General features: G+C 39.2%; 1 protein-coding gene across 1 annotated transcript in view; it reads left to right on the top strand.

Annotated features, from left to right (window-relative positions):
* The window catches only part of LOC110158975 (ecto-NOX disulfide-thiol exchanger 2-like), a 35477-nt gene extending 27167 nt beyond the window's left edge, over positions 1-8310 (top strand). The window contains exons 10-12 of the mRNA XM_020923538.2: positions 2087-2197; positions 5392-5477; positions 8179-8310. Coding sequence (XP_020779197.2) covers positions 2087-2197; positions 5392-5477; positions 8179-8310 — 329 coding nt within the window. The remainder of the gene's footprint in view (positions 1-2086; positions 2198-5391; positions 5478-8178) is intronic.
* The last annotated feature ends 4071 nt before the right edge of the window (positions 8311-12381 follow it).

Raw genomic sequence — 12381 nt, 5'->3', positions numbered from 1 at the left:
TGACTAAATGACTAAAGATTGCGTGTGACATCAGTCTGGGACACTTAATGCTGCAAAGCCTCTGGTGAATCTGTAATTACATTTGGAGTGGTGTCATTGTCGGAAGCATAATAAAGATCCACCTGTTTGTGATTTAATGGAATTAATGTAGCAAATTGTTTTACATGTGTGAAATATAAAATAATATTAGTACGCAAGGAATAATTATGGGGAAAATGTATTTGTGTAAAAGGGATGGCTCCACATATTTGATATTCTGAGCCCCCAAAACCCTCCAAATAATTAGATATATAACATTGCAACATAGCTCATACTTTTTTTTTTTGTAAAGTTGCGCTTTTGTACTGTAATAAATACCTCCTAAAAATGACTAACCTATCAGCTTGTGATACGCTTGTGAATGAAAATTAGATTAGACAACCTGGGGGCATGTATAATCCATCATAACAAATATGGCTAGTTACGAGGAAAAAAAAAAAAACATTGCAAATTTCTCTTTAAGTACATTTTAAATACATTTTCAAAAAGGTACTTTAATACTTTTTATTTAAGTAGATTTTTCTTGTGATACTTTAACTTTTTTTTTTTTTTTTGCTCTGTATCTTTTGGTCCAGTATCTTTACTTTTACTTACTACAACTGGTATTAGTCAACTAATTATTTTATTTTGTTAGTAAATATGTATATGGGACAACAGCAGAAAGGAGAATTCAGTGAGTGAGATATCTAAAGATTTTACACTTTTAGGTATTTAAATATAAAAGGACAGTTTAAACTCATGATTCACAAGCTTATATAAATACATTATTTAAATAAATACATTTTTTCCTAGTACTTTTTTCTGCATAAATAGTTGTTGGAATAGTTGAACTCCAGTGCAGGTGTAGTCTTGCGAGTGCAGTTTGGGTCAGATACATAGAGATATAATTGTTTTGAGAGCTTTGCCTCACCACGTTTTTAATTAACTAATCAATTGGCATATGACGGCATTCTTTTAATCAAGCAAGTATTTCTTTATTTGACTACATCCCCATCCCTAGTGACCAGAGTGTTATTCCTGTGTACATAAAATACAGAGAAATAGAGTCTGCCAAGTATAATTATTAACTTGGAATATTCACTGACTTGGAATATTCATTCAATAGCCATGCTGTAGTTATTATTGTTTTAAATTATCATTATCTCAGAACAAATATGTGTGTCTGTGAGCCCCTCCTCTGTCTGTGTAAATGAGCTGGTTTCACTGTGTCTTTCCCTCATATGTTTCTAATGTACTGCAGCTGGAGACGTCTCAGGAACAAGCCAGAGGCCCAGAGGAGAGCACTGATCAAACCGCTGTAAGTTCTGTCTCCGCTCACGACTTCCTCCATGACAGCAGAGGGCAGTCAAGTTCACAGTGCATTATAGAATGTATACAATATTTTGTAATGTTTAAAGGGCCCATATTGTGCTATTTTCCGATCTATGTTATAATGCTGTTTCCTCATCAAAAACATGCTTGTCTTGTTTCAGTCACATACACAACATACAAACCCTGCATATTTAGGATCTTGCAAACAGAAAACACTCTGTTCCACCTTGTGATATGTGATTACCAAAAAGGTTGCTTTTATTTAGTAAAATACTGTTTCATGACATCACGAGGTAGAACAGAGCATTTTGAGCTTTGGAGATATAGACAGACTAATAATTACTCAGACATGTGTGAATGGAACAAAACACAACTCCAGGTACGTTTTTGATGAGGTAACAGCATTATAACATGGTTGAAAGCTCACAAGTGTCAATTTTGTGTAATATGGAAGCTTTAAAAAGACTCACAATACAATACACATATAACTAAGTACACTCATGATACTATTCATGCCATATTTTCTCAGATAAAAGTAGAAAACGGCTCTATAAAAACCTAACTCTAACTAATGCTATACAGATAGTGTTTAGAAATGGCGTATTGATAGTGCAATTAAATAAAATGCATTATTTTGTGACAATTATCTCAGTTTCATTTACCTGTTGATATGGATGCTGAGCTGATTCAGACTTTTTTATTTTAATTTATTAATTTTTATTTATTTTTTTAATGCAGGAAGTGTTTGTAGCGTCCACGGTGGCGTCGTACAGTCAGGAGAAAGAAGGTCCAACAGAGAGAAGTCCACAGAGTCCTGTCCAGTCTGAGAGAGAGGCTCTGCTAGTCGGTGAGATCATGTCATCTAAACATGACCCAAATAGTGATGTGATGTTCGTGAACCAGACAGCTCTTTTATAATAATCATGATAATAATAATACATTGGTTTTATATACTGCTTTTCACTGTAACTCAAAGACGCTTCACAATGGTGTAACACAAAACAAGGACAGACAAAAGAAGCAGTGAGGAAGCGGTCATTAGTGGGGGTTATCCGCTATGAGGAAAAGGTGAGTTTTGAGCTGTTTTTGAAGCTGTTTAGTGAGTCTGAGCTTCTGATGTGAAGGGGTAGAGAGTTCCAGAGGGTGTGGGCAGTGATGCTGAAGGCTCGGTGCTCGGTGAAGTATGTAGGGGCCTGGTTATGGAGGGCTTTGTAGATGATCAAGAGGATGCTGAAGTTGATGCGCTGTTGGATGAGGAGCCAGTGGACTTGGAGAATAGGGGTGATACGGTCTCGTGAGTGGGTGTGGGTGAGGAGGCGGGCAGGTGTCAGAGTTCTGATCATATTGAAGTTTTTGAAGGTCAGTGGAGGAGGCTGTTGCAATAGTCGAGTCTGGAGTTTCAGCAGCAGAGGGGGAGAGAGAGGGGTGGAGGCTGGAGATGTTGCGGAGGTGAAAGAAAGCAGTCTCGGTGATGTGCCAGATGTGGGGATTGAAGGAGAGCGTGGGGTCAAAGATGAATCCAAAATTTCTGATCTGAGATGACAGAGTGATTGTGTACCTGTCTACGGTTAGAGTGAAATTGTGTACAGAGCGAAGGAGAGTTTTGGGACAGATGATGATGGTTTTGGATTTGTTGCAGTAGAGTTTGAGAAATTTGATGGTCATCAAGAATTTTATGGCAGAGAGGCAGTTTGAGGGGGTCGAGGTCATAGCAGGTAGTGATGGTTTTGGTGGAGAGATAAAGTTGTTTTGAATCTAATTTTTTAAAATAACCAAATCTTTTTATTTCAGATTTTATTCTGATGAACGCTAAACCAACACAAGAATCAGATCACCATAATTTCTGGATTATTGAGCTCACCTGAATATAAGCCGCATCAACAAAATTTTAACACAATTTTTTACATATATAGACCGCACCTGACGATAAGCCACAGGTGTCCACATTTTCAAGAACGTTTTCAAGTTCAGACCATCTGCCTTTATTGTCTCTGAAAGTTTTTGTCATCCTTTTGCTTTGAGTCACTTTGTAACGCTGTCGTCACCAAAATCTAACCATCGACTCATTGATGCCAAGCTCACGTGCAGCAGCTCTGTTTCCTTCTTTGACAGCCAGATCAGTCGCTGTTAACTTAAAAGCTGCATCTGCATTTCTTCATGTGTTTTCCATGATGAAGGTGTGCGCATGAAACACAAAATAACTGTTCAAAACACAATCAAACTACAATCTTCCTTGGTGCATCACCCTATCTCTCTCCCTGTGCTCTACTGCGCATGTCTCCTGCAGAAAGAGCTTCTGTCCTGTCTGGGACAGTGGGGTTTGTAATGATATCCAAGTCTCACGATACGATATTGTCACGGTATTTATTGCGATATCATGGGAAAGCTCACGATATGGTGGGGAGGCTCACAATTAGGGATGTAACAATATCCAAATATCTAAGTGATATTTTGTGGAGGCTGCAAACAAAGCTGTTAATATGTTACTTTTTTCCACTTAAAATGCCTTGATAAGACTTAATTCAAAGACTTAAAAGTGCCCAGAACTGGTTCTTCTTGTAGTATACACTGAACTGGAGCAAATGATTATGGTCTATGTAGTTATAGTAGTTATGTAGCACCATAACTCTTAATTTAAGCAAAGAGACTTGTAATTCAATATATTGTGATGGTCCTCGATGTTATTGTGAGAACTTTGACGATACTATAGCATGATTTTTCTCGCCATTTACGATGCACCCACCTGCATATAACGCATATGGGTAAGATGTATCACACTCACTAATGTTAATTTAGCATTATAACTTTTATCACACGGCGATAAACTGTTTGAGTGTGTTGACAACATTGTATAAGATGCAGGGTTCAAAGTGTGAGAAAAAAGCATCTTATAGTCCGGAAATGACGGTACTTAGATGCAATAGTTAGTGGTTTTGTCCCAGTTATTGTTATCCTGAGTTGTTATGATTACTGTCACAGCACTCTGATCGTTGTGAAAAGAGTGTGAGGAATAACTATGGATCACTGCAAACCACTTAAACTGAACTAGTTCTGTTGTTCATACTTTTAAGATAGTTAAAATCAGGTACAGCACAGTTCTTTAGTCTCCAGAAAGCTGTTGCTATTATGCACTGATTTCACTGTTGATCACAAGAATGTATTACTGCATATTTAAAATCTCAAGTTGTTATTAAATTTGAGCACTGACATATGGAATCGGTGCACAGAGTATAGGAGCATATTGTTCCGCAAGCTTCTGTGCTGTCAGCTTCTGAATACATCTATTGGCTTTTTATCACAAATAAACACTGACAGCAGAACTACTCCAGTGGGTGGATATATTCAAATAAACCAATAGCATTTTATATATTTTTGGTGCAAGGTTAAAACACTTTTCTCCAGCTGCTGTTTAATGGAAGTGAGCTGTGACCTGTGAGAAGCAATGGAAAGAGTAGTTACATAGCTACAATGTAAATGTAAAATTTGTACTTAAATAAAAAGTACACACGCAAATACTAAGTTACTAGTTACTTTTTGACACTTTTTAGATCACAATTTTTTACAAAACTTGATTAGTCAGACTGAGACAACCATGCATTAAGATGATTGGGACTTATAGAGTACTCAGTAACTTCTGGCATTTTAATTGTAATGAAGTACTATTAATTGTTAGAATTTTACACAATTACAAATACAGGTTTAAGGTTACATCTAGTCAAAAAAATACAATTGCCCCCCAAAAATCTACTCCATTAAATGAGTACAATTATAGTTGTCCCGTGATAATATACTGTTCGAGAGTTCTCTCTTCTAGCTGATAGCAGATGTATTCTTTGAGCTGAGGGAACACAGCATCAAAGCATTCATTAAACCCTCTCTAATCTCACTGCACAAATACAACTCTATAACAGCTTTGAGATCAAGGAGAGGGCCCTGCTCCTGTTATATTCACATATATTCTCTGTCTCAGCTTGCAGACACCAGTGGGACTTGTGCCTTTGTGTGTAATGCATTGTTTTTGTTTTCTTTGTTGACACACAGGAATCATCTGTACATTTTTACACGTTCACCCGTTCGGAGCCAGCCTCGAGTACATCTGCTCCTACCTGCAGCGTCTGGACTCCAAGGTAACAGGCTTGAATGAATGAGTGTTCCCACTGCTGATCTGTCCTTTATTATCCCATTTAACTCCCACTGGGTAAGCATATGGTGGGGTGAGTCTTGAGTCTATATTATAAGTACTCAAAATGTGCGTATAAACAAAGCTCAGCATTCTCTTTTGTTAGTTTCATACTGCTTCTTCTTCCTTTTCCATTTTGAACGCCGTTTTGAAATCCTGCCTGGATTTATTGTATATTCTTCATGGGCAGGTCACCGTTAAGCCTCAGACAGGTGAATTGGCCTCAACATTACGTTGCAGTGATCTTGTCCACTCACAAAAGCAGGTCAGCAGTACATGGATGAACATCTGGCACAAAATTGCAGTTTATGTGAATAACTTTTAGGGTGTATGTCGCAACTGTCTGATTTTCATTTTATACGCCAAAATAATGGCAAGGCAAGGGAAGTTTATTTGTATAGTACAATTCGCACACAAAGTAATTCAAAGTGCTTTACAGAATAAGAAAAACATTAAAATCACAATAAAAACTAATCAAAACATAATCATCATAAAATTAAAGATTAAAATTAAAAAATTAAAAAGAGAGAGAGACATTAATTACATAAATTAGAGAGAAGAGTGCGGAATGAAAACCTTTCAGTCGTATACACAGCTAAACAAAACCGTTTTGACCCTGGATTTAAACAGTGTCAAAGCAGAGGCCTGTCTCACATCTTCAGGAAGACTGTTCGAGGTTTTAACTGCGTGAACCTGAAACCCTGACTCCCTGTGTTTAGTCCTGACTCTGGGCACCTAGGAACCTAGGTGCTAGGAATTTTGAGTCAGGACACGAGCTGCAGCGTTCTGGATGTACTGCAGCTGTCCCACAGCTCGTTTGGAAAGGCCAATGAGCAGACCACTACAGTAGCTTAACATACTGGAGGCAAACGCATAGATAAGTCTCTCCAAGTCTGCTTTAGACAGTATACCTTTGATTTTTATAAATAATAAAGCTTTTTGCCCATGTTTTCCTCATGGCCAGTGGCCTTTAAAGCCCTGTGTGAAGCTTGCCTCAGGGGCACTCGGCACTGCATAGAGGCAAAGCAGGTGAGAGGATCTGGGCAGCATGAGATGGTGAATATGCTGTTTGCGGTCTCCTTTTTGAGGCTGAGCAGAGGCAGAGTGGTAATCACTGTCCGAAGCTACCCTAACTCACTGGCTCGGCAGGGATGGGGAGGAGCTTTTATAGGATACGACATTGCGTCTGACTCACTCCGGAGAGAGGGGCTATGGTGCTTCATTCTCCACTCGGACTGAAGCCACTGGCTGCTGCGGCTCTAAACTGCTGCCTCACTACAGACAGGGATTTGGGGACAATGCTCACACAACAAACGTTTCCATTCTCAACTTGAATAGGTAAAAATGTATTATACTTTGTACATGAATAAGTAAAAAATAATTATACTTTATGCATGGTACACATATTCAATTCAACACTCTATCTTTTTTAGACATGGCTTTGAGCTGCTCTAATCTAATGATAGTATTCTAAAAGCAGCAGCAGAGGCCCACTGTGCACACTTAAACACCCGCTGTTTACTCTTTTGAACCTGGATTGATCAATCTGGCCCTTAATGTAGTCTTTTTTTGTGTTAAGTACTAAGATATATAGCACAAGATGAAAGATTAAAATGATTATCATTATAAAGCGTGCCACAAATCTTACAGATAATAAACAAGTTTGATTGTGTTTTGGACCAGATTTTGGAGCAAAGAAGTGAGTTCACACAAGGATAAAGAAAGCCATCTTATCACTTAATCCTTGGAGCTGACACTGAAAGTAATTCAATGAATCGTCACTCTTTGATTCTTCTCTCTAAACCAGCGCAAGCTTCTCTCTGAGAAGACATTTTAGGCATAAGAGATATTATTATTATTATGGGTTTTCCTGGTAGTTTTAAAACGCCAACTCTCACTGTCACTTCCAAATGGTTTCACTGACATTAATAGGCATTTTATCAAATCTTTACTGCAGGAATTTGTGCTGAAAAACAAAAAGATGATATTTAAAGCCACTATAAAGAAACATAATACATAAATCCAGAATATGGCAGAATGTCTTTGCTACTTATTTGATAACACACAACTTTTGTCTTTTGCTCCTCTCCATAATCTATAATAGAATTACACTTTTGTTCTACATTACTCATCGATATTGGTCTCACCTTGAAAATATATTTCATCAACAACAGCTCCAGACAACTTTCCCTTTAGGATAGAATAAGAAAGTCATTTGTCTAATCTAACCAATTACCAGGCAGCATTATCTCTGTCCAACTGGAACATGAGGTCATTACTTTCTGTATTCATTTATTTATTATTTATTTAAGTTATTTAAATGTGGAGTCATAGTGCATCATATTTTCACATGTATGAAAGCAACCTTTCACCCTTGATGTAGTACAGTCTTCCTTACTCCCTCATTATCCTGTCATCCTAAAGCGGAGTGTGCTCTTCCAGCTATCTCATACAGAGTGAACTCCCTGTTGCCATTTTAGAAACAAAGCCCCCTTGACAATCACCTCCATTCTGACTTGAGATGCTATCCCATTCTTCTTATACAAATGAAAATAGTCAGTCCTGTTGGCCAGGCTCAAGGAACACTGTTGTTGTTGTTTTTTGCTGGTGCAGGATTGTAACAGTGACTTGTGTTTGTGTGTTGACAGATTACCACCGGTGAAGTGGAGGCGCTGCTCTCTCGGCTGCCCTGCACTTTCAGACAGGAGCTGACAGGAGTAGGAGCTGGGTTAGAGAAACGCTGGAACTTTTATGGATTTCAGGGCATCAAGAGCATATAGACTGTATACAGAGACTGCACAATACACTGGCACAATATTCACATGTGGAAGACTGAAAAACTGAAATTTCAGTTCAACAGGATAGCCCTCACACTGCCCAGACCAGACCTAGACAATTCCTTGTACATAAGGGCAAGACTGGACCAAGCCCACACAATTTATAAAAGAACCAGGGTTACGTTTAAGTAACCTGGAGTTTGTATGTCTTGTGCAGAGTTTTATTACAAAAATAAGCACATCTTATGTGTTTACAAGTTCTAGTGTTTTACCTGCAGATGCTGCTGTTGTCTCCATGCCATCTCTCTCTCTCTAGTTCTTGAAGGGCATCCGGCTCTCATCTTTCCCTCTTCCTCTTCATGCCTGCATCTCTCCATTTTATACAAGCACCTTCTGCTGTCACATCCTGGAATGTATTTACTTGGCAGCCAAACATTTTGTCTTGAGAGAATAAGAGAAGACTGAGGTGGCTGCTGTCAATCATCAGCAGAGAGCAGTAGCAGAGGGACACATGTGCAGCACAGCTCTGCAGTCTGTCTCTAGTCTCATGGTCTCAAGCACATGAATCTCCTTTTTAATTATTGTTTCTTTAAATGTTTGAGTTCATTGAATGTTGAAAGCACAAGAAAACTTGCAGAGGGCTTCAGTGCTGCTGCATCAATTCAATTCAAGCTAAATGATTCTGTTTCGATGATCTTCTTCATGCGGTCATTTCTGATCTTTGTTCTCACATATGAGAAGGTGTTACAGTGTGTAGTGCTATCCAGTACAAGTGAGCCAACAGCTAAACCTCAGATTTGTACATTGTTTGTGTATAATACTTGTGTTTTTTTTTTTTTTTTCTAATTAAAAGAATACATATTTCTAAATCCATACTACTCTTTGCATTTCAGTACTTGTATTTTTGGCCTTAGCCTTAAGATTAAGTTGACAGAAAGATTTAAACTTCAAACTACTCAGGTTATGGGCAAACATTTACTTACTAGACTGCACCACTTTTGGTCTCATTTATAATGAAAATATGCTGTCATCACAATGGAATGCCCAAACTGTGGCAGATTGCTTGAACTCGATTCACCAGTCAGTATTATTAATAAAAGAGTGACAGACTTTTGAAGAAGGCAGACGGCACAGCTCTAGTCCAGGACTCAGGGGGAGAAGCAAGTTTGAGCAGAGTGACAAGCAGCTCAGAATATATTTATCAACTGGATTCACAAGTGGCACTACTGACTATAATTAGAAAGCAACGTGACAATGGAGTTCTCATAGCACTTTCCCAAAGCTATGTATAACTCAGCACATGTTCACTTAAAACATGAAAATCAAACTTTACACATGGAGGGACAGACTATTTCTAGTTTGTAATTTAGGTAATCTTTGGCCTTGTTTTACAGGTTGTTGTTAGACAGTGGTGTGCCAGCAGTGCTTTCTGTGCTGATTGATGCTTTTATTACATCAATGAAATCACTTTTTTTTTTAGATCTAAAATTCTCTCAATTATCACATATTTTAAGGGTTATCCTTTCAGAAATGCCCTCTCTTTCCTTGGGCCTTCTGTCTGTAAGCTTTCTGGCCCTAATGTCAAAGCCAAACTGACCCATCGGTTTGTCCCTTTGCAGTTGACTGACAGGCAGACAGCAGAACTGCAACGAGTGCTAGCTTAATTAGTTTCACTCATGGATCTACTTTGGTGGAGTTTGAAAGAAAGAGAGTGTCCTTTCATTTGGACTTTCTTTTTGGACAAATAATGTGATTATTTTTCAAAAAGTTTACGTTTGTTATCGAAGTTCATTGTAAATACGCTCAGAATAGCATCTAAAAGAATCTGTCTATCAGCATTAAAACAATGAACTCTCATGGATTACACATCAGATGGCGACATGTCCCCAACATGTGTGAAAGTACTCATCTGGTGAAGACAGCAGCAGAGAATGAGGTGCACCTGTTATCACACGCTCTATGAACAGAAACTTGGATTATAGCCGAATGAGAAAACAAAGTTAAAACATGTCCATTATTATAGTTGTGTCCAGTTGTTGTTGGAGATGTGTGCATGTTCAGACTCGCAGAGGTGGCACCAAGTCGTTGTTTTGCAAGTCTCAAGTAAGTCTCAAGTACGAGTCAAGTCCCAAGTCAAAAACAGGCAAGTCCAAGTCGAGTCTTGAGTCACTGGCCCATAAGTCAAGTCCAAGTCGTATGCTTTGAGCTTCAAGTCATTTCAGTCATTCAGTTCATGTAGTTCTCTCTGTTTTACTGTATTGTACTGTAAACTACTGTGCCACATCACAGTACTTTTGTTTCATCCAAAGTACCGAACAGAGAAGTGGGAGAGACATGTTCCAGTTTGTTCCTGTAAAATTAAGCACTGCATATTTCAACTGTAAAGAGAAAAAGTATTTTCTAAAAACATGTGTTTTAGCAGAAGCATCAAATCTTCTCAATCCAAGTCAAGTCCCAAGTCACTGACCTGCAAGTCCAAGTTGAATCCCAAATTTTAGTCCATTTTATCAATTCAAGTCTCAAGTCCTTAAAATAGTGCCTCAAGTCTGACTCAAGTCCCACCTCTGCTGACTTGTGTGGTCGTATCATTCAGCTGGTGCATTGTAATCCGTGTATCATTCGTTCATCGTTTTTCATATAAAACCAAAAATAAGAAAACGAAAAAACAACAGTTTTCTTCGTTATTTGTCTCCAAAACCAAAATGAAAACACGGATAACGATTCGTTTTTTCAGTTTTCGATTTTGTGTTTAAATGAAGAATGGAAAAAACGGATAACGGCCGTTTCCCGTTTATGTGACTTCCGTGACTGCGATGCCGAACTTTTGCACCGCGTACGGACTGAACTAGGACTGATCAGGTCCGAGACAAGCGGGACTGAGACCGGGAGAATCACCACACCGGGACCAGAGCGAGATAGAGCGGAACTGAGACCGAGACCAGCGGTTCGAGCGGTCCGTGTCATCGTCTGCGTGCGGGGAAAGTGAGAATGCTCTGTGGACTACAGGTCCGGACGGGCTGCTCCAGTCCTCCGCTCAAGAACCGCGGCTGGTTCCGAGGTGGTGCAAAGCACCAAATACGCTTTCACACCAACGAAAACGAACCGAACTAAGAGCTTTTGGTTCAAATGGACCAGGTCCGGGACCAGACCGGGACCAGAGCGGAGGCTAGAGCCCACAACAGGACCAGAGCTCGAAGCTGAGGCTTGGACCCCGCGGAGGCTCAGAGTCAAAGCTTGGAGTCCGCCCCAGTCCCGCTCTGGTCCTGGTCTGGTCCGCTCTGGTCCCGGTCTGGTCTCGGTCTGGTCTCGGACCTGGATCAGTCCTGGTTCAGTCCGTACCCGTGCAAAAGTTCGGCATCGCAGTCACGGAAGTCACGTTAACGGGAAACGGCCGTTATCCGTTTTTTCCATTCTTCATTTAAACACAAAATCGAAAACTGAAAAAACGAATCGTTATCCGTTTTTCATTTTGGTTTTGGAGACAAATAGCGAAGAAAACTGTTGTTTTTTCGTTTTCTTATTTTTGGTTTTATATTGAAAAAATGAACGAATGATACACGGATTCATTGTGATAGGTATGTTATGCTTTTAAGTACTAATGCAATCAGTGTAGTCAACAAAAGGAGAATCACTAGTGTGAGTCTGTCCCAAAGCAGATGTGGCTACAACACTATAATTTTTATGTAAGAGTATTATGCACATTTGTTTTGTCCAAGGACACGTGGACAGTACAGGTGGACACTGCTGAGTGAAATTGAAAAGTCAAGTGAAAGTGAAATAATCCAAACCATCTCTGTGTGTATTTATCTACCTTATTTTTACCTGTGTCTGATGCAAAGATTGTGCAGCTGGTCTATCTACATTCAGTGAGAAGAGCAAGAACAAAACCAAAAAGGGCAAATGACAAAGTATTTCTATTGGGAGCAGACTGTCCTTTTTCCGTACAGCACTTGAACTCGGCATCAAACTAAATGTCTGATTCATTTTGACAGGGGAAGGCGCCTTAAGTATAATCTTTTACCCACCTCAGTGCACATGCTCTCCAGAGTGGGCCTAAAAGAAGGGCAAGCGTCA

Source organism: Boleophthalmus pectinirostris, unplaced genomic scaffold (genome assembly GCF_026225935.1).
Source record: "Boleophthalmus pectinirostris isolate CB_2022bp ecotype Guang Dong unplaced genomic scaffold, ASM2622593v1 HiC_scaffold_23, whole genome shotgun sequence".
In the NCBI taxonomy this organism is placed as follows: Eukaryota; Metazoa; Chordata; class Actinopteri; order Gobiiformes; family Gobiidae; genus Boleophthalmus; species Boleophthalmus pectinirostris.
The sequence above is the reverse complement of the archived record's forward strand: the minus strand, read 5'-3'. Positions and strand labels throughout refer to the sequence as shown.